Raw genomic sequence first — 27,995 nt, forward strand, 5'->3', positions numbered from 1 at the left:
TCTCTCTCTCTCTCTCTCTCTCTCTCTCTCTCTCTGTATGTGTGCCTGTCTGTCTCTCTGTGTTTATGTGTGTGTGTATCTGTCTGTCTCTCCCTCTCCTTCTCTCTCTTTCTCTCTGTGTATGTGTGTATTTGTATGTCTCTCTCTCTGTGTCTGTCTGTCTGTCTGCCTCTCCCTCCCCTCCCTCTCCCTCTGTCTGTCTGTCTGTCTGGCTCGCGCTCTCTCTCTCTCTCTCTCTCTCTCTCTCTCTCTGTGTGTGTGTCTCTCTCTCTCTGTCTGACTCTCTCTCTCTCTCTCTCTTTGTATGTGTGCCTGTCTGTCTCTCTGTGTTTATGTGTGTGTGTATCTGTCTGTCTCTCCCTCTCCTTCTCTCTCTTTCTCTCTGTGTATGTGTGTATTTGTATGTCTCTCTCTCTGTGTCTGTCTGTCTGTCTGCCTCTCCCTCCCCTCCCTCTCCCTCTGTCTGTCTGTCTGTCTGTCTCTCTGTTTCTCTCTCTCTCTCTCTCTGTCTCTCTCTCTCTCTGTCTCTCTCTCTCTCTGTCTTTCTCTCTGTGTCTGTCTGTCTCTGTGTGTGTGTGTGTCTGTCTGATTGTCTCTCTTTATCTCTCTTTCTGTCTCTGTCTCTGTCTCTGTCTCTGTCTCTCTCTCTCTCTCTCTCTGTGTCTGTCTCTCCCTCCCCTCCCTCCCCCCTCTGTATGTGTGTGTGTGGTGGGGTTCACACGCATGACACATCACTCGTGTCTAGGAGCTGGTTCACTTCCACCACGTGCGTCCCATGGACCGCATCTGTGGTCAGGCCTGGCTTCAGGTGCTTTTACTCCTGACACATCTCAATGGCCATTGAATATATGTATAAGCATTTAACTAGTTTACAATATTTACATTATGTATGCATGTCACCTGTGCATGTCACAGCATTCATGTGGAATTTAGAAGACAACCTGTATGAATCAGGTCTTTCTTCCACCAAGTGCACCCCAGGATTGAAGTCAGGTTTTCAGCTTGGCAGCAAAGCTCCTTTACCTACTGAGCCAGCCCCACGGCTCTCCAGTCAGCCCGTATTTAATGTGTACAGCTGATGGCTTTGGGGATGAGGGAACACCTTCACAGTGGATGCCGGGAGGCCTGTCATCCCTCACGCTACTTCACTTATATAAAAAAAGGATTTGTTGTTATTGGAGTACATTTGCAATTTTCCTTGGAAAATATTAATTTGGTATAAAACGTTCTTATGTTTTTACATCAGATATAGATGCAATTGACATGTTGATATTTTCTACTTTTATTTTAAAAAATGATGACCGATCTCCTTTCCTTCTAGGGTAGCACATTACGGAGAATCCTCCTGAATCGGTACTTCAAGGGTGACCATAGCATTGGTGTGAGCGGACCTCTGTCCGGAGCCTATGCCAAGACAGCGCAAGTGGGAGGTGAGGCATCTCGTTTTCCCTGTTTTAGGGTTCCATGGAATGTCTTCATGACAGTGCAACTCTTCTGTCTTCCTTAAGTGACACATGGAAAATATTCACTTAAAACACCAGTGAGAACCTTTGTATAGTTTAGGGTTCACGAATCCACAGACTTGATCATTATAGTGGATTTGCCTTGTGACTCCAGACAATTTGTGGCAGTTTCTCAGTTCAAACATTACAAACAAAAGGCTAGTTCCCTTTCATAGGGCATTTTATAAAGTTTATTTATTTTCATTTTATGCATACGTGTTAGTGCCTGCATGCATGTCTGTACACCACACGTGTTTTGTGACCGTGGAGGTCAGAAGAGGGCATTGTATCCCTGGGAATTGCAGTTACAGAGGGTTGTAGGCCACTGTGTGGGTACTGAGAAGCAAACCCAGGTTCTCTGCAGGAATAGCCAGTGCTCTTAACTGCTGAGCCATCTCTGCAGCTCTTTCTGGACTACTTTAAGAAAAATATTTAGTGACATTGAATTATATACATGTTGGACATCTCATTAAAATTTCCATTCTTAAAGATTTACATCTGTTACTAAACTTTCCAGTGGCATATCCTGTTACGCATTAAGAACTTGAAAACACTTTGCTATTAAAAAACAGTGTCTGTAATAAAGGTTGATATTTTTTGTTTGCTTTTCCCTGACCACAGGAGGCTTCTCTGGACAGGATTCGGATAAGACAGGGATTTCCATGTCCGATATCCAGTGTTTGCTGGACAAAGAAGGAGCATCCGAACTTGTCATTGACGTCATCGTGAACACCAAAAACGACAGGATCTTTTTCGAAGGCATCTTGCTTGGCATTGCCTTGCTGGAAGGAGGGAACTCACAAACCCAGGTAGGTACTTTTCTGTCACTCTGGGTGTTTGGGTTGTCGTTCTTACTTTTTAAAAGATAATTTTTGTTTTTTTGAGAATTTCATACAATGTGTTCTGGTAACACTTACCCTCCCTCCTTAACTCTTCACATTTCCACTCCCCCACCCCTCAACTTTCTGCCTCCCCTCCCCTAATTGTAATAAACTCTTTACTGCCCAGATTTGTGCTGCCCAGATACCCCCGGGTGCAGAGCCATCTGCTGGACCATGGTTAACCTACCAGGAGTAGGTTAATCCACTTAAAGAATACTCATGCTCCCTCCCCCAGACCCCAGAACACATCTGTAGACCCCCAGCCAGAGCTGAGGGCTGCAAGCCCCTTCCCGCTCCATACTGGGACATTCACTGGCTCTATTGCCCTCCACAACTGCTGTGAGCTCCAGTGCTGCCCTGTTGGGTCCAGAAGATGTTGTTTTTCAGTAGTGCTCTCTGACCTCAGATTCTTACAGTCTTTCCTGTTTCTTACTGGCTTGTTGAAGAAACCGAGGGAAAGTACTCTTCTAGCTTCTCCTTGTTGGCAGCCCCTCCCCAAACAGCAAACAAACAGTCCCCCCAATCACATCTCTGTCATGAATTTATTGGATGTGCCACGGAAATGATAGGGCTTCCCACTTACCCTAGACAGAGCATCCTTGGAAGCTCACCGTGCACTGCAGCAAGAGCCAGCCCACCACGACAGTGGGAGTTGTGCTCACGTGCACACCAAGGATCTGACCCTGTCCTGCCTGCACACCTGTGCCTGGGAGACCCCTGCCAGGTTTCCCTTGGATCCTCTGTGCCCAACAGTGTGAGCTCTGGAGACTGTTCCCAGAGAGCACTTGTGAGCGTTTTGGCTCACTGCTCACTTACCTAGCCTTCCTACATTCTCCTAGGGCAGTGGAGGCAATGCGTAGCTGCAGCTGGCTAGAAATTCCCAAACCCCTCGGCCCCACTCAGGGCAGGCAGAAGCCCAGTCAGACTCAGAACTGGGGCATTTTGCTTCAGCTTGTCACCACATACAGTCAATAGCAGGAGCTTTGCGGTGTGAGAGACCTGTGTGACAGACAGCAGGAGCTTTAGGGACAAAGGTCTCAGAGTCAGCAAAAAGACACCAGTTCGCACTGGCCTTGAGCTGGTGTCTCTAGCAGCTGTCACCTGACTGCACTTTTGGAGTTCCCTGGACCACAGAGGTCATCCCAGGGGATCACTTCATCCTCTCACTGATGCTGAGCAAGCCTCACTTGTCTGGAGGAAGCCAGCCAGCTCCAGGGGAGCCACAGGCCAGTTTTCAATGCCAGCACACCGTTCCCAAGGCCTGTTCCTTAGTCTTATTTGCCCTGTGTTTCTGTGGCACTGATCACTGGGAAACTTTTTGTTCTTCTGGAACCTTTGTTACCTGGATCCTGGAACTCCCCTCTCCCTGGCTCCCCATCCAGCCTCCTCTTGTGCTAGAGCTCCTCTCCCTGATGTATTGCTTCTCCCTGAGCCTGACACTGTGCCTTCTGGCTGTCTCACCAAACCCTGAAAGTCAGTCTTGACTGTGACTGATCACCCTGACTCCCTGCTGTCCATCCCTTGATGGCAAACCTGAGTGTTTCTGCTCCTCTGACATCTCTCATCCCTAACCCTTCAGTCCCTGCTTCTCAAGCCTTCCTCACGGGTCCCTTGAACCTTTCGCTCTCCCGTGAGCGCATTTCCCAGCTTCCGTTTGCCTTTTCTCTAACATTCTCTCTGTCACTTCCCATGACATCTTTAATAACACTGTTATACCCCTGTTTCAAATCTCTCCCTCCAGTAAGCCCAGACCCCCTGCTGGAGGCCATGAACTTCTTCTGAATGCAGGTTCTTCTCCAGCTCTCCCTCTCGTTCCATCCATACCCTCCTTTGCTCTCTCTCTCTGTAGTTCCCCAGGGATGTCACGCTGGTTCCCTGCTTCTTAGTAGCTCCTCTCAGAACTGTTTTCAGCCCCTCGTCCCATTGGGCAGACCTGACTGCTAGTTGCTCCATGATCTTGCTGTGGCCTGCAGATGTTCTGGGGTGTCTCTGTCATGTCATTGTGCCCCTCCAGGTGTGCCCCAGATTCCATCCAGTCAATTAAAAGTCCTTGAGGGTTTAGAACACATCTTGCTCTCTGTGCTGTTGGTGTTCGGAAGTCTGTAGTGCACAGTAACTGTTCAGTGGTGAGTATGTTTATGAGAGATTGGTTGTCTTGATGAAGCCTTCTTGTCTAGCTAAGCATGTGGCACCTGCTCCCTGGTGAGCCTCATAACAACGCCTTCTGTATTGGTGCCTTCTCTCTCTCTCCCTCTGCTTTATTGTCTGCCTTATACTGTGTTTCTCCAGTTAATTTTCAACATTTTTAAAATTTGTGTGTAGGGCGATACTCTACTTTTTATTTTTGTGGTTCTTTGTATGTGTAGATGTGTGTGTATGTGTGCATGTATATGCATGTGTGTATGTGTGTATGTGTGTATGTGTGTGTAATGGCTATATGCACACACATCTACACATACATACACATACACACATACACACACATACACACATATACACATACGCATACACATACATATACACAGACACATACAGATACACAAACATACACACATACACACACTCAAACACATACCCACACATATACACATACACACACAGACATACACACATACACACACTCAAACACATACCCACACATATACACATACACACACAGACATACACACATACATATATATACACATACACACACATACACACACAAATACACATACACACACATACACATAGACTCACACACATACACACATACATGCACATATACACACAGACATACACACATACACACAGACACATGCATATATACACACACACACACATATACACATACACACATAGACACAGACACACACAGACGTACACACATCAGGAGTCTGACACCAAAAACCACACGCTCAAGGGAAGCCTGAGCTACAGAGCAAGCTCAAGGCCAGTTTGGCGAGATTAATGCAAGCTGGTCTGTATTGTAGTTCAGCAGTAAGCATGTGTGTAGCATTTCTGAGGCCATGGGTTCAATCTCTTATGCACCATCAGAACAAACAAAAACAAACAAACAAAGCTCACACATATCCATTGATGAAACAGCCCAAATTTGCACATCACAATCCTCTCATGGATTAACAAGACTTCATTACCTAGCTTCCGCTGTTTTGGTTTCTGATTTAGGGACATTATGGTGTCCCCAGATGTCAGCTTTAGGAAGTCTAGATCAGACCAGCTGAATCTGCCTCCCTCTTTAGTGACTCAGATGTGTCCCTCCCTGTGTCTCTTGCTATTGCTGTGATAGACACCATGACCAAAGCAACTCACAGAAGGAAGAGCTCGAGGCTCCAGAGGGAGAGTCTATAATAGTCTGGTTGAGACGGCGTGACAGCAAGTGGCTGGAGCAGGAAGTTGAGAGGTCACAACTCGATCCTCACACAGGAAAACAGAGCAAATTGGAGGTGGGGTGAGGGGGATGTAGACCCTCAGAGTCCCCCGACCTCATGTCACACTTCATCCAGTAAGGCTCCAAATTCTGAAGTCCAGTAACCTTCCAAGCAGCAGTCCTGGCTGGGGACCGAGTGTTCAAATGTGCGAGCTTACAGGGACATTGTCCCGCCACTCACTCCCTCAGACTCCTGCCAATCCCATAGGTATTTTACACATTAAAAAAGATCCACTTTTACTTATGTGTATATTCGGTGCCTGCGTGTAAGTATTCCACATGTATACAGTGCCTGTAGAAGCCAGAAGAAGAACTTAGGTCCCCAGAGTGCTGTGTGCCTCCACGTGAGTGCTAAGACCTCAACTCAGGTCCTCTGTAAGAGCAACACGTGCTCCTAACCACTGAGCCATCTCTCCAGCCCTGAGTTTCATAGTCTTTAGTGAGCAGTGTTTCACTTTCCAGTTGATGAGCTGTCTAACCACTGTTCTCCTGAACCAGAGTGAATCCCTTACTACGTGAGCTACTTCCTGTGCCCAGTATACTTGATTAGATGCGGACTGGGGGAGGCGCGTAGAAGTCGTAACTTCAAACACTAATACTGGAAAAAAATAAAATCTAGGCATTGTGGTTCACTGTAATCCCAGGTCTCTGGAGGCTGAGCCAGGGGAATCACTTTGGGGCTAACCTGAGCCCTAGAGTAAGACACTGCCTCAAAAAGAAAAATAGAACACAGCATAAAGGCTTCTGAGTACTCTGAGTACTAGGAACTATTCTTGCATACATTAGTTTGGCTAATCCTCAAACAGCGTGTGATGTAATGTGTATAATTCTAGATTATCAGAGGAGAAACAGACAGATCTAAGCTCCCATGGCTACGTAGAGACATAGCTGGGATTTATTCTCCCCTCTCTGGCTCCAGATTCTGCACCTCTAGCCACAATGAATCTGTGTAGCCCTAGGGCGAACAGTGTCTACCATCCTATGTGTGTGAGCCTCTGTCTTTCTCAGTGGGATGGCTACTTATAGTTACCAACTTGACATAATCTAGAACCACCTGGAGAGTCTCAGTGAGAACTGGTCTAGATGAGGTTAGCCTGTGGATATGCCTGTGGGAAACTGTCTTGATTGCGCTGATTGAGGTGGGAGGATCTGCCCACTGTGAGTGGCACCATTCCCTAGGCAGGGGATATGAACCATATAAGAGTAGAGTGTGAACCACAAAGCAAGCTGAGAACAAACGCATCTGATTCATTACTGATAATGGATATGCTATGCCCAAGACCCTCAAACTCTTGCTCCTGCGACTTTCTTGCTATGGTTATCTCTAACCTAGAACTGTGAGCAAATGAGCCCTGTCTCTCCCAAGCTTCTCTTGGTAGAGTGATTTATCACAGCCACTGGAAAGGAAGCTAACACACTAGTCTTCATTTCATTACTTTACCCCTGTCCTTCACTACTCCCATTTTCTCCTCCCCAATGGGGCAGATTCTTCCTCTAAAACATACTTCCTCTATATCCTTTGCTTCGGCTCCTGCAGAAAGCCTCAGTTTCCTCTGACACTCTTTGTTGTCCATAGTGCTGATTAACCCATGAAACACGTGTGTTCATCCCTTCCCCAACACAGTTCTGCACTGTAGGGCTTGGTTTGTAGAAAGTATCATTTATATAAATAGTTTATATCCAGCGCTTCAGCACCTGGCTTATGTAATATGTGGCCAATCCCCTGCTTCACACATCTCATTTTTTTCATCAATACAATGTACATGGAGTGAGAGCACTCTGCCCATCACAGTGTTGGGCTGAAAGTATCCGAGACAGGGTAGGTGTGAACAGACCCCCTGACTACAAACTTCGTCTTAACAGAGCTGCAACATCCCCCCTGAGTTCCTCACTAACGAACGTGTTACCGCCTCGCTTCACCTCCCTGCCACGCTATATTAAAAAGATTAGAGCTCAAACATCAGCTTAATTTGTGGGACCACAGAGGTCTGTGGATGCCGCCTGTATCCCGCAAGCCGTGGGCACCAGCTTGACTGTTCCAGTGCGGTTGCCATGGTTACTGTGGGTTTTTCTTTTTTCCATCCTGCTCCTATACAAGGTTGCTAGCCCCCTGCTTAGGAGTGTCCCCTAACAGACATGAAGCTGACACTGAAGGTGGTGTAAAACTCACCGTGTGTGTATGCTGCACTTGCAAAAATGGTGGTCTGGGCATGAGCCTTGCCTGAGTTAGCGGGCCTGGCTCCAGTCGTTCCTTTAGGAAAACATGTTAGTCACCATCAGGTCGCCTAACCTGCCTGTATGTGGCTGGATCCACTTAAGTAGGAAATTACATGGGCCTTAGAGTGCTTCTTCATACTGACCCTCAAGTTTACAGAAACGACCCTCTCTCCTTTACCAAAGGGCTGTCATCTTTCTCGCTCCTTACTGTTCCTCTCCTTAGGTGCTATTTTTATATCAATATCTTACTATTGAGATCTTAAAATTTCCCCACCCACTTAAAGTACATCTCTCCTGGACTATATTCCTCCACCGCCTCCCGTCAGCTCTTCTGGATTCTTCCATAATATTATTACATCTTACCACACATTTGATCTTAAACGCTTTCTGCATCATTATTAATGGTAAACTAGAGTTTATTTGCAGCTGATCTCCCCCCCCAAACTGCATACACAGACAGCATCATAATTTATGAAGTAGCCAAACAACTTAATACCCACTTACCAGTGGATTCCCATGAGTGAGGTTGTCATAGTAACACAACCTAAATTAAATTTACTCTCAGTTAGACACAAGAAAAAAATATCTTTCTCACCTAACAGGGAGTCATTACTTATCCAGGATACTCCTAAGTGAGTGCCATGTCTCACGTTGGGGTTACAAACTCATGTGGCTAAGAATATGTCCACTTTCTCTTCTTGCTTTGTCTCTAGCAACAATATAGTACCCAGCACATAACAGGCATTCAATAAAAGTGTTTTAGACCAATGCATGGCTTTATAATGTATCAAACTAAAAGAATTACTTAATATGACAACTTACTATACTCTTACAATTAAAGAATACATGTAGGAAGGATGTATCAAATAGAATATAAAATGTTAAAGTTTAGTGCAAGATGCTAAGTAAACTCTTGCCGTTATTATTAATAAGGTGAAAAGTATTGTTAGCACGTATTAAATGGAACAAGAGACCGGAAGCCTGTATATTTTGGGGAGACAAAAGCGGCATACCATGTGCTTTTATCTATAAGGCCTCTGCTGATTTCAGAATAAAGCACCATTTTCTTGCCCCGGGGACTGACACTTTAAACTCTGCTTTCTCTGCAGAGTTCTTTCTACCAGCAGTTGCATGAACAAAAAAAGTCAGAAAAATTCTTCAAAGTCCTTTATGATCGGATGAAGGCTGCTCAGAAAGAGATCAGATCCACGGTGACCGTCAACACCATAGACTTAGGGAGCAAGAAGAGAGAAGAGGACAGCGACCTCATGGCCCTGGGCCCTCGGATGAGAGGTAAGGACCTTCCTGGGAACCTGGGGGGTATCGTGAGGGAAGGAAGCAACGAGGCATTTGAATCTCACATAGCTTTGTCGTCATCTTGCTTCTTGGGGTTTAATTATCCCTCATGCTTCCAGTGTGGACTTCCATCTATAAAGGGTTTTGGTCGTGGGATTGACCCTAAAACAGCTCTTCAGCACCAAACTAAATAGTTTAATCGATGTGGAAGCAATGGTCAGTGTGAAAGACATTTGAATTCATTGTTCTGTGCAGTAAAGAAAACCATCCAAGCAGAGAAATTAAACTCCGAGGACAGAATTTACAGTGTTTGTATTTGAAATGGCCAAATTATTGTCAGTTAAATACAAACCACAGAGATGTTACCATTTTGCAATTTATCATTTTTTTCCCATGAGATCTGTAGGAATTCTTAAGTGTGCACACATGTTTCTTGATACGTTCTCTTCTCACTGTGTGTGCCACACGTCTGTGGGCTCGGCAGAGGCCAGAAGATGGTGTCGGATCCCTGGAAGCTGGAGTTACAGGAGGTTGTGGGCAGCCTAACATAGTTGCTGGGAACTGAACTACGTCCTCTGGAAGAGGAGCAACGACTCTTAACCGCTAACTCTCTGTACTAGTTGGTTTCTGTTAATACATAGCTAGATATAACTGGGAAGAGAGAAGGTTAATTGGGAAGGTGTCCCCATAACATTGGCCTGTAGACAGGTCATCAGTGACCCCTGTGGAAGGGCTAAACCTATTGTGTATGGCGCCTCTGCTGGGCATTGAGCCAGTGGACCTGGGTTCTGTAAGAAAGCAGGCTGAGCAAGCTGGTAAGCAGTGTTCCTCCACGACCTCTGCTTCAGTTCCTGCCTCCAGGTTCCTGTCTTGAGTTCCTGCCCTGACTCCCCTTACAGATAGATCTGGGAGTTGTAAGATGAAGTAAACCCTTGTCTCCCCAAGTTACTTTTAGTCACGGTGTTCTATCATAGCAACAGAAAAGCAACGAACACTCCACCTCTCCAGCCCTTTGGTATATACCTGTAAAGTCATTTGTACATGTTTATACATATGCTTGAGTGTCTTTGTGATATACTTTCAGACGTCAGAAAATTCTGAAATTGGCTAAGTATTGAGACCTTTTCCTCTGGTCACTGTGTTCACCTTTCAGTTGTTTCTCAACTTTCATGAAATTATTGAACCTCTTGTTAAGTAATTTTAAAATTCAGTTGTGGATAATTTTGGATCCCTATGGTTGTTGGGTTTTTATTTTCCTTTAGTCAGGAAAAAACAAAACAAAAACAAAGAATGAAAGAGAAAAAAATTAGTTCAGAAATACAACCACTGCTTGCTTTTCAGTAAGAGACTCATCGCTACATTTGAAAGAGGGAATGAAAGGGCAGTTAACGGAAGCGTCTTCAGCCACATCCAAAGCGTACTGTGTGTACAGAAGAGAAATGGACCCGGAAATAGACATGATGTGCCCGGGACAGGAAGCAGGAAGTGGGGAGGAAAAGTCTGCAGAGGAAGTTACCATGAGTCCGGCCATCACCATCATGAGGCCCATCCTCAGGTTCCTGCAGTTACTGTGTGAGAATCACAACCGGGAGCTTCAGGTACTTCCTGTGCTGTGCGTGTGTGCTTGTGCATGTGAATGCTGAGGCCAGTGGCTCTGTGTAGCCCAATCCAAGGGAAGCTAATGAGTAGTTTTGAAGGGAATTCTAGAGAAATCATCAACAAAGACACCAAAGCCAGATTGAGATGGAAGGAGTAAAGGCAAGAGGGAATTCTTTGCACATTATAGCCCAAAACACCCAAATCTACACACTGTCTGTCTGTGGTCCAGATCTCGTGTCTTGTGGGCCCAGAGAGCACCATCTACTACTCCTCTGTGGTGTTTGTTCAAAGAGATCATCTCTGTCGCCTCTGCCTTTCACAGTTTTATGTCTTTCCCAATCCATAGTTTTTGAGGAAAATATTGAGTATATTTTACGTCTCATTAGAAACAAAGTAATATAAGGAATTTTTAAAAATAAATTATATATACTTTTTGATTATTCACTTTACATCCCGCTCACTGTCCCCCCGTCCTCCCTCCCACAATCCTTTCCCCCTCACTCCTACCCTTCTCCTCTGGGTGGGTGGGGACCCCCAGGTATTCCCTCACCCTGGCACCTCACGTCTCTGCAAGGCTAAGTGCCTCCTCTCAAGGAATTTTTTATTTTAACAGTGAGAGTTGCTTACCAAATTAACATAGCTCACATCATAATATCTCCACCACTACCATTTCCTCTCTCAGACGGAAGGACTAGGGCTGCCTCAAAACTACCTCTCTGGCATTATTTGTAGTCCCGGCCTATGACAGACACCATAGCAAGGGCACACAGAAAGAACAATTGTGATTGGCCTGGCTGAGGGAGAGTGGTGCCCTCCTGAAGAGGTTGCATTTGGCAGAGTGCTTCCAAGAAGGACTCTCACCCTGCCCCTGCCAGCTTTGCCATTCTACTAGCTAGCATAGCTGGGAAACAGTTTTATTAATGAATTCTAGTGACCTGGCTGAGGTTTCCACAGTGGGTCCTGCCTAGGATCAGAATGCTGTCTGTGTCAATGAGATGTTCCAGGGCTAATGGTGCGGGGTGTGGCTCGTGTGGACAGGCTGGGCATAGCTTAGATCAAGCTTCTGTAGGGTGTGCCCTCCGGCTCGGCTCGCTCTCACCCACAGACCCTGACAGTGTGGGACAGGGATGAGCAGAGTAGTCGGAGTAATATCTGACTGTAGGTTACCCATGAAGGTTTGGTTCACTTCCTTATAGAACCTTGTCTTTCTCAGTGTCGATAAGAAGAGCAAATAGCAAAAAATAAATAAATAGATGCCTGCAAATACATTAAAACAAGAACTTCTCTCTCTCTCTCTCTCTCTCTCTCTCTCTCTCTCTCTCTCTCTCTCTCCCCCCCCCCCCCCCCCTCCCCCCTCTCTCTCTGTATTTCTTTTCATGTTCTTTCCTTAGCCTTATTCCCCAAAGGAAGTGCACTAATGACAGATTAGATTTGTTTTTCTAGAAAATTCTGTGCACATAGACATTGATGTGTGCATGTAAACCTTATTTCTGTTCGAGAGAATATACGTTCTACAGCATCTACCTTTTCATTTGGTCGCTTTTTACATCACCACAGTACTTAGTGCTTGGCAATGCTTAGCACACACAGGGAAGCACACACAGGGAAGCACACACAGGGAAGCATTTCCTAAGAGCCAAACCCATCACACTGCCGGCAGAGGTAAGTCTCCAGCGGTTCCTGGCCACTCTCTGTGCTAACAGGCAGAGAGCAGCAAACCTCCTTAGTGTGCATGCACACAGATTTAGGACTGTTTACCGAGATGCTTGAGAGGGCTTTCATGTTACCCCTCCCATGATCCTACCCACACTGCACCATGACAGGCAGGGTTGGACTCCGCCTCCACGAACATTCTGTTTCCCTTTTCCTTTCTTCTTCTCACACTTGTTTCTGCCCTCTGTAGCTTTCCAATGATGACTGCAAGGGCGGTGTTTGGTATGACATGTTCAGACGAGTACTTTTGCCAGGACCCGAGGGGAGGGGCTTCTCTACTTTAAGAGGACCTTAGTGTATCAACACTTAAACATTACTTAATTTTAAATTATTTTAAAGTTACCTTGAAAAATAACGAGTCTCATTATGACATTTTAATACACATCATTGTGTTTGGTTGTAGTCACACCCCATGATGCCCCCTCATTACTCCTCTTTTCTGCTGATCAACTTCCTGCCCCTAAATTGTCCCAAGACAATTTTCTTAAGACCAGTTGAATTCCATACTGGCAGGGAATCTTATTGACTAACACATAGACAGACAGACACACACACAAACACAGACATACAGACAGACACACATGCACACACGCACACAGACAGACAGACAGTCAGACACATACACACACACACAGACAGATACACACACACAAACACAGACAGACACACATGCACATACACACACACAAACACACACAGAGACAGAAACGGAGCATGACCAGCACCCCTTTTTTCCCCTGTGTTTTGCTTTCAGTCTCTCAGTTATATTTTATTTCACCCTGCAGAACTTCTTGAGGAACCAGAACAACAAAACAAACTACAACCTTGTCTGTGAAACGCTTCAGTTTCTGGACTGCATCTGCGGAAGTACCACAGGGGGCCTAGGCCTGCTGGGGCTCTACATCAATGAGAAGAACGTAGCTCTAGTCAACCAGACTCTGGAGAGCTTGACCGAGTACTGCCAGGGCCCGTGCCATGAGAACCAGGTAACCAAGACAGCAGAGCTTCGTGGGACAGGCGCCATGACACAGGGGCAGTGTGCCAGGCTAGGCATGGAGCCCACCTCACATGCTGGTGAGGCCTTCTTTCTTGCTCTGCCAGGCACAGTGCTTTTCTCACAGAATATACAAAAGCTGAAGTGTAGATTAACACATAGTAGGCTACATTTTAAATTGCACTGTAAAAGAAAATTTCCTTGAGAATATTTAAGATAAAAAGAGTTACTGAAAGAAGGGTAAGATTGTATTTCTTCCCAGTGTTGAGTTTTTCTCTATATGGAATCTCTCCAGTTGTGTGGCGTTAACTCACTGTGGCTTTGGCTCCAATGTAGTATGTACATGTTGTGGGGTATAATATCCATGTTATACATACTTGGCTAGCTTATGGAGTGGGTCTCATGGCTGTCATCTTGCTGATAAATGACTTCAGACTCAGAGATTAGCTCAGAGATGGCAGCACTGAGACACTGCAAAGACAGTTGGAGTAAAGCGACAGACTTCCTGAGCCCAAACAATGTGCCGTTTTTTATTTTGGTGCACATGAACGTGTGAGAGACCCAAAATTAATCCTGGTTCCCAGAATGCTTTGCTCTGCTCTAAGGTCACATTATGGGAGAAGACAGGACAGAAGATATAGGGGAGAAAAGGGAGTAATGTCACCTGACATTCTTAGAAGTGTTGAGTATCCACAAAGCATCTTAGAGCAGGCAAGGTTCAGAGGCAGAGTCTCCACGTCAAACATTTCTGGACATAAATTTTAAAGATGTGATTTATATGAAACATCAATGGTTGTTGTAGGAAAAAAATGTGAAAAAGTCAGCTTTTCTATTGCAGATTATATATGACTGTACACACACACACACACACACACACACACACACACACACACACAGTTTCTTTGTACACACATACACACAATATACATACATCTGTGGGTCCCTATGATGCAAACATGTTGATCATTATCATAATGGTATTGTTTTCTTCTCTGCAGTGTGTTTATGACGGTAAACGAGTTTGTACATGTTTTCCCTTTATTTTCAAGACTATATTCTAGTTTCCTACCACAGTGATAAAGCTGTTCTTGACTATTTATTTACAGTCAAGGTAAAGTGCACAAATTCAGAGCTTGGGTTGGCTAAAATTCTGTCTCTAAAATAGAAAATATACATATATACATACACATATTTCTTCCATATTTTACCATGTTGTGAAAAGTCTGTCAGGACATCCCCTACTTTGTGGTGGAACTGAGTTTTGAAAGTCCCAAATCCAAGAAAGTTCTCTGAGGAAAAACTTGTAATAAAATAGCATACCTTACCGGGATAATTCCCTACGCTCTGAAAATGATCTGAAGTTCTTTGAGAAAGTTCTAGAAATGATTTGAAATAGATTCCCTTTGGTTTTGGCCAATGTTTTCATGAGCAGAAAAGCCTCAAGACATTGCCAGTGTTGGATAGGAATACCTTTCCTCTGCACGAATGTCCTTGTATGAAGAAGAGAGAAGAGGCCCAGGCCAAGCCATCCTGTTGGCTGGGGCTACCCTTTCTTGTGTGACTCACCAGGGTTTTAATTCCTCAAGCTGCTTGAGTGGCTTGGTAGCCTGGTCCCATAAATGTGGCCTTCATACTGCTTCCATCAAATGATCTCGAAACTCCGGCACACTGGACCTTTACCCCCAGAGCAGGCCCATTGCTCTTTCTGGGCATGTCTGTACTTTGTTCAATCACATCTGTCCACAAATACTTAAGTTCAAGAATCCTATGAGCTTTCCCACCACCTAGCATATACAGAAGCCTCTGCTCCGTGTGTTTCATGAAATTCACGTACAAATCTCCCCTCTCCTTGTGTTCTTAGGTTGATCATATCTTAAAATTCAGATTAAGGGTCTTCTTTTGTATTGGCCGATCTGCTGAGATTCAATGCCCAGTAGAGTTTTAATTTACCCACTCATCTTTGAAATTCTGCAGTTCTTTATGTCAAAGACAGGTGTTTTCCGTGGTGTGTTAGTATTCTGCACACCGAGGCATTTACCAATACCAGTCAGTTAACAGACCCTATCCAAAGCCTAATTCAAATCTCCATTCAACCAACAGTATTAAAGTTTCAAGTCTTATTACTATTTCTAGTGTTCGATCAAAAATAGCATGTCGTTTTACAACTATCTCCTTTTCTAGACCTGCATCGCCACTCATGAATCCAATGGGATTGATATCATCATCGCCTTGATTCTGAATGACATCAACCCTCTGGGCAAGTACAGAATGGACTTGGTGCTGCAGCTGAAGGTAGCGTGACCGGCACTTGCCATGTACACCTTCTGGTCACAGTGAATTCTAAGTCATCAAGCCATTGTACAAAACAAGATGCCACCACTGTCTCAGTGGCTGACAGGAAAGGGTAGTGAACTCACAAGACATTTGCTGTGTGTCAGGGAAAGCAAGGTCCACCTGCAGGCCACAGTCACATGTGAGGTTCTATGCTAGAGATGTTGAAGCAGCCCCTAACTTTGCCAACTGTTTTCTAGTTTTTGTTTACAGACAGAGGTGAAAGGTTCTGGATGTACTTTATGATAAAAGTCTTGGAGAGATCAGGGATACAAGGCACATACCTAAACACAATAAGGGCAATCTATAGCCACCCAATAGCCAACATCAAATTAAATGGAGAGAAACTTGAAGCAATTCTATTATTCAGGGACAAAAGAAGGCTACCCACTCTTTCCATATCTATTCAATATACTGCTTGAAGTTTCGGATAGAGCAGTAAGAAAACTAAAGGAGACAAAAAGGATACAAATTGGAAAGGGAGAAACAAAGTATCGCTATTTGCAGATGATGTGACAGTATCCAGAAACTCTACCAGGGAGCTCCTACAGCTGATAAACACCTTCAGCAAAGTGGCTGGATACAAAACCAACTCAAGAAGGATCATTTAATTCTTATTTATTTAAGTAGCACAATTTATACAAACATATGGCCGTCTGATACATCAAGCTGCACCTAAAGCAACAAATGTAACTGCTTCTCTTGAAATACTTTAAATACAGTTTTACACTTAAAGACTAAAATGAGTATATCTTCTAAAGATAAAGATTTTGTATATATTGTTGCCTGAAAAGAGAGCATCTGAAGAGAGCATCTGTGAGGCAGAATGATATCTGCTGGCAAGTTTGGGAGCACTTTTTATTTATGAGACAAGATACTTTAAATAAATTATTTGTAACATTGATCCCTGGATTGGATGGTTTAATTATCCACAATTTTGGTAATACACCTTCAATATAATATAGTAGTATAAATATAGTACTATGTGGCATAATATACTTTGAATGTAATATTATACAAACTACAGTCTTAAATACACTTGATACAAGTTTCTAAGATGTCTGTATTGTTCTTCAGTTTGTTTTCTTAATTTTTGAAGCTGTTCTGTGAATGCAAAATGCCAGGTTTGTTAAGAGGTGGGGTGTTTGTGTTTCATTTAAGAAGAATTCAACTTCCATGAAAGGAAAAATCTCCTGCTAACAGGAGTACTGGTACTGGGTTTTTCGGTGTAGCCAGGCTCATGTACTTACCAAGTTGGTTCAGATTTCAGGGGGTCATTTGCAAGATTTCTTTCTATTCTTGGAAAATATGAGAAGGAAATTGGTTAAAAGCAAAGCACTGCCAATGGCATTCAGAAACTGGATGCGTTTTAAAGCCCTTTTCTATTGGCTCTGCAGGTTGTGGCTCATTAGAGGACACAGCCTGTGTTGCCTCTGAGTTCTGTGGGGGTCTCCTCACAGGGCTCTACAGATTCACCATATCCTCTGTGCTTTAGGTTTTAAGGCATATTGTTTGGACCCTAGATTATGAAAGTAGACTGTAGGATTTGAAATATCTGTAAAATATGAAAATAGTACAGAAAAATAAAAAAGGAATCTGACTGCCTTCACTGAAATCCTTTATGGTGGCTGTGACACTGGCATGACCTGTCACCTTCATTATCTTCAGAATCGTTAGACTTCCTGTTAAAGGCGGTCCTGGGAGCCTTGGACAGAGTGTGGAATCAAATATAACCAGAGATAATTTATACAATCTTATCAATTTGGTACCTTGTCTACCTAAACAGGGACCCAGGTTAACTTACATCATTCTAAAGACATTCAGACTCTGAGACTCTTAGAAGCGTCTCTAAACGGTTTCCCTCGCTTTCCACTTCTCAGTCTTATCAGGAGTCTGTAGAGAATAAGGTTTTACCTGACAGAGGACAGAATGCTCTGGTGCAGCTCTCTGGTACCCATTTAGGATCGAAGATCGCTTCACCCCTTGATATCTTAAGTAACAGTACTTGAGATAATGTTTGTAACTAAAACAGTGCCACACGTCGGCAGTGTAAACTGCTTCCATCCTTTATTAAGAGAGTAGTACAAAATGTTATCCTCTGACACACTGAATAATAAACGAGATGAAGTTAGCAGGCTATCAGCAAATCACCGTTATCTCCCTAACTCATGATTTTACTTTTAAATATCTATTCTCACCAGTGAGTCACACACTGGCGTGCAATTTCAATATGCTATCCATATTATCACTCCACTTTTAAAATGGTTGTACTAAATTCTTTAAACACTAGCCATGTCTATCAAATGTCATTGATTCCTGTTCATCTGATTGTCTTGTTAAAGTCTCATCACAGAAATCTAGTTGAGAAAGCACTGAAAGAAGCTATAGTTCTACCCAATGCAGTGTGGAGCCACTTTCCCATTTAAAACATCTGTAATTTAAAATATCCTCCCGTCTCTCCTGACTCATTGCTTTTATTTTGCATCAACAATGAAGTAAATTAAAACATTCTATTTTTCAAATGTCAGTAAGACAAAATAAATAAAATGTTTCAGCTTTCAACGTGACTGGGAAAACAAAAAGGGTCGGGCGAACTGAGTGCGCACCAATGCAGGGGATTGTTGACCTGTGCTGTGAACTTTGCGTGTGTACTGAACCCGTCTTTGTCCTCAGAACAATGCCTCCAAGCTTCTGCTGGCCATCATGGAGAGCAGACACGACAGCGAGAATGCAGAGAGAATTCTCTTCAACATGAGACCCAAGGAACTGGTAAGAACACGTCCCCAGGCTGTGACAGTTGGGTGGCATCTCCCCTGCTCTGACTGGGCTGGTAGGAGCAGGATACACACACACACACATATATATATATATATATATAAACAAAATTATTTATAGACATATTTCTTGACCTTAGTTTAATGATTAATGATTTCTGGGTATAGCTGGGTGTTAGATTGAGGGGGCTCAGCCCCATAGGGTTCGTGCATAGGTGCATAGTGTTCGTGCTTAGACAGTCTGAAGCATTGCTGCCACCTTTCAGACTATTTATTTATTTATTTATTTACTTACTTATTTGTCTCTAGGTGGATGTCATGAAGAATGCCTATAACCAAGGCCTGGAATGTGACCATGGCGGCGAGGAGGGAGGGGATGATGGTGTTTCTCCAAAAGACGTCGGCCACAACATCTACATTCTGGCCCATCAGGTGCTACATTTTTATCTGCATCCAGCTTGCTTATCTGGTTCCTGTGTCTTATGCCCATGATTTACTGTCTTATGTTTACGTTCTGACGTTCTGAATTATTCAGCTCCTAGGTTTCAGTTAGGGAAAAAGCTAAGTCCCCAGCAGGCCTAGTTATGCAGTTTGGGATACACTAGGGAGCAGTTGGCAAGAGAAGGAGGCTTGGGACAGAGTACTTCTGACTAGGACTTCTGGCTAAGGGAGCAGTTGAAAAAGAAAGGAGGCTTGGGACAGACAACTTCTGGGCCTGGAAGGAGTAAGCAGTCTCAAACGTCCCAGCTGCTTCCTCCCATCAGCTGCCTCTCCTGTCTGCTTCCCCATCCATTTTTTCTGTTGATTAAGTAAACACTGATGGATGGAAAGCCAGACTGTGAACAAATTCAGTTTTAAAGGTTGTTCTTTGGACATTTCCTGTGCCCTTTTACCTTTCCGTGACCGTCTAATGGATGCAAATTTGAATAATGTTTTTAAAAAGTCTTCAGAGAAGAAATCAGATTCTAAAAGCTACCAATTCGAATTGCTGCACTTTGGTGAAGCAGTCAACATAGTGAGACAAACAGGATTCTCACAGTCTGTCAGGATCACAGCCACAGGCCCACGGGGCGAGGGCACTGAGTTACAGCTGCAGACACAGAAAGACATTTTAGGTATTGAGGAACCAAAATCAAAGCTGACAGACAAGTTGAAGGAAGTAGAAAGACGGAGATTCAGGATGTGGGAAAGTCCCATTTCAGAGTGAAAGAAAAGTCAGGTGATGGAAGTTGAGTCAAACTAGGGAAAGGAAAAGAATGAGAGAAAATAACCTTGAACATGAATAGAAATAAATCCCCCCCCCCCCCCCCGCTGAGAATTAAAATCATGTAGCGTGCCCGAGGTAATGCAGAAACATGTGACATAGTGTGCCAGGGGAGAGAGTTGCCTCAGAGGCTGCGGCCCTCAGGGGAGGAGGCAGAGATTAGGGCAGAGCAGCTAGCAGAAACCCTTTATAAGAGTGACCAGAGTTCCTATGCAGCCTTTCTTCCTGGGCAGCTGGTCCTTGCCCAGATGTGGCAGCTTCCTCTTGACATATATGAGCAGCAGCATGCATCAGGCCTGGTCCTGTAAATACACCGCAGGACATAAACCTATAGTCAGGCAAACTTGAAGTCCCAGGATGCCAGCAGAGGGGTGGACATCAAACTCAAGAAAGACTCGTGTTAGTTCAGTTCCAACTTAGTAGGTAAGAGCAGAAAACACAGCTGAAGAGCAGCAGGTCTTAGTGCGATGGAGAATGCATGCCTAAAACAGAAGCAAGAATCAGTGTCCACTGATTCCAACAGATTAGGGCAGTCAGAGTGGTCAGGGGTCAAAAACAATGCTCAGAGAGGAAGCGAGAAGGCGACAGATGCGGAAACGGCCAGGGTCCTGCAGAGGGCTTTGTAAAAACTTCCCCCAAGCAAAGCTTTGGAAAAGCTGTAGTTTGCCAATGAGGGTAGGCCACACAGCTACATGAAGGAAGCCAGGCTTCCGGACAGAGAGAGGACCAGGCTGAGTAAGGGAGGAAGTGGGTTCTGAGCTGCTGAACACATCAGCCCTGTGCTCTCTCTGAGTCCACAGAGGTCCCTTTAGAAATCAAAGATGCTGTCATCGTGGTGATCTCCGACACCGAGTTCGTGCAGGCTTCATTCTGTTGTGTGTAACCGATGGTACAGCCGTCTGCTTCTTTCATTTGGAGAAATAGGAAATCATTCCCTCTTTGGCATGCGCCACTTTCCTTATGGAATTAATTCTGCCACTAGTGTTCCTGGAAAAATTAGCAACTTTCATCCACATTGGGCTCGTCTGATTCTTACTTGCGTGGGTCCTGTCGCTCGCTTTAGGCTGGGACATTGTATTTGGTTTTCTGGTCAGCCATGTTCCTTGTGAACCTACTATGTAAACGTCTCCTGCACGTGTAGCGAGTGCAAGCTGACCAGCTGTTCCTCAGAAGGGGAAGGGGATGGTGGATGGATCCAGGCTGTGCTGTTTACCTCAGAAGGTGGGAGCCTGACACGCAGGCAGCTGATGACCTTGCAGATCTGCGGCTGCCTCTGCACAGCCCAGTCTTTCGAGAACTGAACCGCAGCCTCCTCCTCGTTTACCATAATCACCTTTCGTACAGACAGTTTATTTTGGGGCTCTCAGACTTTCGGGTTTGTTGCTAATGCCTTTCATGGCAGGGACACAGTTCTGCTTTTCCACTGAGACATCCCCCGACATCCCCTGGGCCCTTCCTTTGGTCAAGTTTACAAGAAACAAATAATGCTTCTTGTAAGTGTCTTGTCTGATCTACATAAAACTATTAATACATCACAAAGGGAAATTCTTCAGCTTTGATTCTGCGGCGTCCTGCTGTGAATTTCCTTACCTCCCAGCAGCCCTGACTCTGCCCTCCCTGGCTCTAGGGCTCTTCTGTGCACTGGTCCCAATTTTTTTTTTTTTTTTTTTTGTTTTTTCGAGACAGGGTTTCTCTGTGTAGCCCTGGCTGTCCTGGAACTCACTCTGTAGACCAGGCTAGCCTCGAACTCTCGAACTCAGAAATCCGCCTGCCTCTGCCTCCCAAGTGCTGGGATTAAAGGCGTGCGCCACCACCACCCGGCTCTGGTCCCAATTTTTAATAATCGTTTCCTCCTACCCCTTCTCTGCTTGGGATTTCTTTTGAAACAGTTGCCGCTGACCGTCTAGGGCATTTCTCTCTCTGTCTACGACATCGAGTCGTAAGCCACATCACCTCCCTGGCTCCATCAGGAAACTTGTCTGCTCTTGTCCGAGTCTCTTCACTTGACTCTTAGCAGAAATAAGATGTGTATGGAGAGGCCTGGGCATCATAGCTTACGCCTCTGTAATCCCAGAACTCAGGAGACTGAGGCAGGAGGACTGCTGTGAGCTCCAGGCCAGCCTAAGCTCTAGTGTGAGACCGTCTCAAACCACAAAATAAGAAAATAAAAGATGTAAATGAAGAAACATTAGATGTTTTGCGGGTGGGAAGATGTGTTAAATAGAAAGTCAGCAGAAAACAGGAATCATGCTCACTTTAATTAGTTACGTGAAAATCTTCTTAGAATGAAAGCTTTACTATTTTTCTCATGAGCATTTTCCTGAATCGATAAATGGCCTTTGAAAATGTAGTTTTAATGTCTGCATAATTAGGCATCGTGTAATTTATATAATCACTCCTTATTGTTAAGCACTTAGTTTTCTAATATATTTGATATCATAAATTATGCTATGATTAACACCCCATACATTAATCTTTGCTGTCCTGATGATTTTCCTAGGATAAATTTCAAAAGGTTTAACTACTGGAACTGCGCTGTGGCTCTTGACACACAATGTAAAATTACTTCTCACACTGTGTGAAGGTGCTTAGGCTGCTGAACCCTAAACTTCGTGTCGTTCAAAAGAAAAGTCTCTGTTGAACTGATAGTGTCTGGAATGTGGTGCTTGACACAGATCTTTGTTGACTAGATCCCTGTGTGACGTGTGAGTGGAGATCTCAGATCCCTGTGTGACATGTGAATCTCAGATCTGTGTGTGACATGTCAATGCAGATCTTGTCTGTGGTCACTTCCTTTGTAGTGGTTCCCAATCTTCCTAATGCTGTGGCCCTTTAATCAGTCCTTCATGCCCTCGTGACACCTCAACCATAAATTTTGTTAACTACTTCATAACTGTAATTTTGCTACTGTTATGAGTCCTAATGTAAATAGCCATGTCTTCCAATGGTGGTAGGTTAACCCTGTGAAAGGGTTAACCCCAAAAGTTGAGACCCACAGGTTGAGAACCTCTGCTCGCTTTAGGGAGCGTCTAAAATGGACTGTCTGTGCATTCTTGGACTCATTGATCATTTGCATTTCTCCTGTGAGTTACTTGAAAGTGTATCTATCCTTTTTCAGGTCTCCTTTGTCTGCTACAATATTAATTAAAGCTCATAACCATTCATCTATCATACTAATTGTATCTATTTTCCTTTTTGTCCATCTCCTTATATCTGTTAAATACTCCCCTGGGTGGTCTGAAACTCCTCCCTAGAGCAGGAAGCCAGTGTGTACCTCCACCAGCCACCAGCTTGCCCAAGGGATCCTGGCCTCAGGGTTCTTCTAGTCCTTCCAGCATTTCAAAAGAAGCCTGATTTTAAAGTTTTTTAAATTGTGAAATTTAAATCTTCAAAAATTGGCAACCCATTAAAAGAAAAAAAAAACTGTAAAGACATGAAGCAGGCTAACCGAGCTGAAAGCAGCCAGGAGCCATTAGCTTCCCTCGGGTAGAACGCAAGACTCACATTCTTCATTCACTGAGCTGTGTAGATGGAGGTGTCAGGCACCTGGGCACTCTCACAGTGCAGTAGTGATGACAGATGGGCTTTGGGGTGATCCTCACATTGACCAGAAACAGTAGAGGAGAAACAAACATACAATTAGTGGACTATTGTATCAACCGTGCGGTGATGGGGAATAGGGTTTGGTGTAGGAGGGACTGCTGGGCCATCTGCAAGCCTTTCCCTGAGGATTGGAAATCAAAGCTGCATCCAAAGAAAACCAAAACCACATGAAGTCGAGAGGGAGGGACCCTTAGAAGGGGTGGCTCAGTGGCTTCTGCATGGCACGAGCCCAGTGTGTCTACAGGGAGACTATAAGACTGATATAGCAGGTCTACGCCAAGCAGCTGCTGACACTTGAATATTAGTCCCATCGAGTTCATTCTGGGTTCATTTATCACATGGTAGCAGTTACTGATCTCCTCTATGTCAGGTATCACACTAGTGGCCGAGATGAAAAGATAAATCAGGAAACCCCCAAGGAAGTGAATTCTGGGAGGGGAGGAAGACAGAGAAGCCTCCATAATTAAAGATGCTATGGGAAAATTGCAAGATGTCGGTTCCTGGCAGTCAGAGTGAGGGAGGAGGGAGAGAGTCTGCTTCCCTGAGAAGGCAGCATGGGCGCTCGAGAGTGGCGCTGCTCTCAGGACTCTGCACAGGAATCTCCATCACGTGCAGATGATGTGACAAAGGCTACAGTAATTGGAACCAAGCGGCCATCTTTGTCAGGTAATGAGCAGTCACAGGCATGTGGCGTGTGCGTGGGTGAGCCGTGAAGAGACTAGAGAGTGTGATCTGCTTTAGGCAGGTCTGGTAGTTTGTGTGTAGTCATTAAGATCCAAATACAGATATTTTTCCGTTATCATTGTTACTGTGATCAAAATTAATGAATTATCATAGGAATTATCCTATCACCAGGGTACAGCATCCTTAAATGCTGATGCAACGCTTTTTTTCTATTCTCTTTGCCATTCCCACACGAGTGCGGTGCCTCACACACGGCGCTTCTCACAGGGAATGCTGAGGTGGTATCCCACTGCAGCAGGCATGCATGCTGATGGTGTTTCTATGTAATATAGGCACTAAGAAGGATCAATAGTATCTTGCATTGGGCAGTCAGGGATCTTACCCACCCAGTATTGACGGCTTTTCTTCACCTTATAGATGGTTCTTCACCAATCTTTTTACTCAGCTCAGTGTAGACAGAGCTGTCTGTATTGTCCTCTTGCTGAGTACTTTTCTTACGTGTGCCAACAACATCATGTTTCTCTTGAGCCAATGGGCTCTCACCATCCGTAGTTGATTTTACCGTTTCTGGCGCTGCCTCCACATCCTGGGTAAATTGGAAACAGTTGCTTTCTCTGTGTTTACATTGTTGCACTTGTTATGTACCTCCAAACCACATATTTAAGTTTGTGCTAGACCTCGCTTTGATGTGAAGTGTTTCCTGGGGCTCCTGTGTCTCAACACTTGATCTCCAAATGGTGGTACTGTTTGTGGAGGTGCTGTGGGAAGTGAGGCCTAGCCAGAGTAAGTGGATCTCTTTGGGGGTGACTTTGAGATGCTATAGCCTTCCCTACTTCCTGTCCTGTCTCTGTTTCTTGATCCGTCCAGATGTGAGCAAGCAGCCTCCTGCTCCTGCCGCCACAACTGCAAGCTCCTCCAACCACCCTGCCTTTCCCCATGTGGACTGCCCACATTCAACCATGAGCTGAAAGTGAATCCTTCTATCTTCAGTTGCTTGTTACCTGTCGGGTATTCGGTTGGCCAGAGCATAAAAGCAGAGTAGCTAATAAATGCTATGCATAATGCTAGAATTACTTCCAGCTATTTTCTGCATATTGAATTGCTTATGTGTGTTTTGTTTGTTTATTCACATGCAATTGTTTATGCATAGTTAATTGTCATTCATATTCAGTTGTTTATGCATATTCCGCTTTTGCTGATTTAATTGTCTATGCACACCCAGTTGTTCATGCATGTTTAACTGTTTATGCATATTCAATTGTGTGTATTCAATCATTTGTGCACATTTAATTGTTTACGCATATTGCCTTGGAAACTCACAAATATGGGTAATTGCAAGTTACTTTTTTTTCTAAGAAACTTTACAAAAAGAAAAGTATAACAACAACAACAACAACAATAATAATAATGGCCTTGATGTGTTAGATTTAAATCCTTTTTATAAACACGCAAATACCATTCACAGAGCACCTAAGAGTCTAGTTTAGAGCCATTTATGTCTCCTTTAAATTCACGGTCAGCAGAAGCAATAAAAATACACAAAGGAGGAAGTGGGATCAAATTGAGCTCTAATTTTGAGCTGGGTGAAAGGATTGAGACACCAGGTTCAGGAGGAGCAGTGACGTTTTTGCTTAATGGTCACCTTTTGTTAGCTGCGTATTTCTGTCCCTGAGACATGATTATCAGAGCGCACGTCTGAAACCCAGCAACGCAGCAGGCTGTTCCCGAGTGTCTGGCTCCCCTCCCCTTTACACCCATGTTGACCGCAGCTACTTCCACAGGATTTAGAGTCTACTGGGACAAGGACATGGCCGGGTAGGGAGGCTTCCATGTGTGTCCTCAGTGGCTGCATGGAGTGTTGGGGTGGAGGAAACAGCTCCTCATTGTCCAGCTCGTTCAGCTGAGTTGATCGATGAGCTCCAGATCCAGCATGAGAACCTGTCTCTGAATATAACCTGGGGAGCAGTTCAGTAAGCCCCCAGATAACGATCTCTGGCTTCCACATGTGCAAGGGCATACATGCACATACCTACAAGCACATGTGTTTGTACCCCTCCATGCACAGAAGAACTGGAGATATCAGAGTTGCTTTGCTCCAGAAGGAAAATGCCACTAGGCACTGACCAAGGGCTAGCTATATCCTTTTCTTAACTCTGGAGGTGGGGCCAGGGATGGTAGGCACGTCTTTGGTTTTTCTATACTGGGATACTTTGTTATGCTAATGTTTTCTCGATATTTGATAGTCTTCATTAAGCCACTTTCCCCTTAAAAATTCTTTTTCATTGCTGCAATTACTTGAGCTTAAGGGCTATGCATATAAATTACTCTAAATACCCAGAAATCAGAGGAAGTGTGTATATCACTCAAACTGCTTAAAGTGTTTCCCTAGAGACTTGAGCAACTCACCTCTTCCCGCTTCTGCCTTCTCATGCTAATGTGTAGTAATCAGCGAGGCTTCCTTTATTTTATTTGTAAAAGCAGAAAGATGGGCTTTTAATTGGATACATAAGTTCCATCGCTAATATCTTTGAAGGGTGTTAACTAACTTACAATTACCTCACTTCTATTATCATTGCTTGTGGAAAGTAGGAAACACAGCTGGGTCTTTCAACTTGCAGAAGCACGTGGAGCCCGGTAATATGTCAGCAGAAATGTGCCAACGGCTTGGCTGTCGCTCCTTCACTTCCTCTGCCCTCCGTTGGTGCTCTCCAGTGTCTCTGACTTCAACTTTCTCATCCATGAAATGCTGTAGGCATTTGTGAGCTTTGTCTGCAGAGACCTATGCAAACACCAAAGCACCTTTGGACATGATGACTCTTCTGATGGATCACATTGTATTTTAAACAATGTATTGATCTAACTAACCAGCTACTAGATCTTCCTGTGTTTGTATACACCTTATCTGCTTACAACAGGGATTTGAGGTTAAATGAGAAATGCCAGTGTGTAGTCGTACTCGTAGACTATAAATTCAGAAGCCTTGGAAGGGAAAATGATCTAAGTCTTCTGACAGTTGTGGCTGGCACACTTTTCACTTGACAGTACTACTAGCGTGGAGTTTATTGGTAACAAAAAAGATAAAAATAATGTGCAGGGCTGAGCATCCTTTTTCTGATGTTTAAAGGGAATTGAAAATGAGATCATAGCACACCACCCAGCTGACAGAGGCTTCTGATAAAGTGCTTCGGGCTAAACTTGATGGGATTCCGCCTGTTACTGTTTTCAATCCCTCGACATAATCAACTATTACTTTCCAGTTGGAATGGAAAGTAAATAATTGGGGACGTAGAGATGGCCTTATTGATAAAGTACTTACTGAATAAGGTAAAAAACTGAGTTCGGATCCTAGCACCCACTTAAAAAGCTGCAATCTTAGTTTGGTGGTTCTAATGAGATGTCTCCCATAAGTCTTGGGTGTTTGAATACCTGGTCCTCAGTTGGTAGCTGTTGGGGGTGGGGTGCATTAGGAGACATGGCCTTGCTGGAGAAAGCATGCTACTCTGAGCAGGCTCCCAGGGTTCAGAAGATCATTTCAAGTTGGCTTCCTCAGTGTTCAAGATGTGACCTCTCAGCTTCTGCTCCAGCTGCCTGCTGCTGCTCCCTGCACCCCACCATCATGAACCCCAACCCTCTGGAACTGTAAGCCCCAAATAAACCCTTCCTTATGTAAGTTAACTTTGGCCATTGTATTTTATCACAGCAATAGA

At 44.3% G+C, this 27,995-nt stretch overlaps 1 protein-coding gene across 2 annotated transcripts in view; it reads left to right on the top strand.

Moving 5' to 3' along the window:
* The window catches only part of Itpr2 (inositol 1,4,5-trisphosphate receptor type 2), a 384,041-nt gene that overhangs the window by 249,428 nt on the left and 106,618 nt on the right, over window positions 1-27,995 (top strand). For both annotated transcript variants that reach the window (XM_028757612.1, XM_028757613.1), the window contains exons 38-45: window positions 1,322-1,430; window positions 2,124-2,311; window positions 9,140-9,323; window positions 10,668-10,924; window positions 13,424-13,624; window positions 15,814-15,924; window positions 18,637-18,732; window positions 19,047-19,169. In XM_028757612.1, the coding sequence (XP_028613445.1) occupies window positions 1,322-1,430; window positions 2,124-2,311; window positions 9,140-9,323; window positions 10,668-10,924; window positions 13,424-13,624; window positions 15,814-15,924; window positions 18,637-18,732; window positions 19,047-19,169 (1,269 nt within the window). The remainder of the gene's footprint in view (window positions 1-1,321; window positions 1,431-2,123; window positions 2,312-9,139; window positions 9,324-10,667; window positions 10,925-13,423; window positions 13,625-15,813; window positions 15,925-18,636; window positions 18,733-19,046; window positions 19,170-27,995) is intronic.

The sequence above is a fragment of the Grammomys surdaster genome, unplaced genomic scaffold (assembly GCF_004785775.1).
Source record: "Grammomys surdaster isolate TR1022 unplaced genomic scaffold, NIH_TR_1.0 126176, whole genome shotgun sequence".
In the NCBI taxonomy this organism is placed as follows: Eukaryota; Metazoa; Chordata; class Mammalia; order Rodentia; family Muridae; genus Grammomys; species Grammomys surdaster.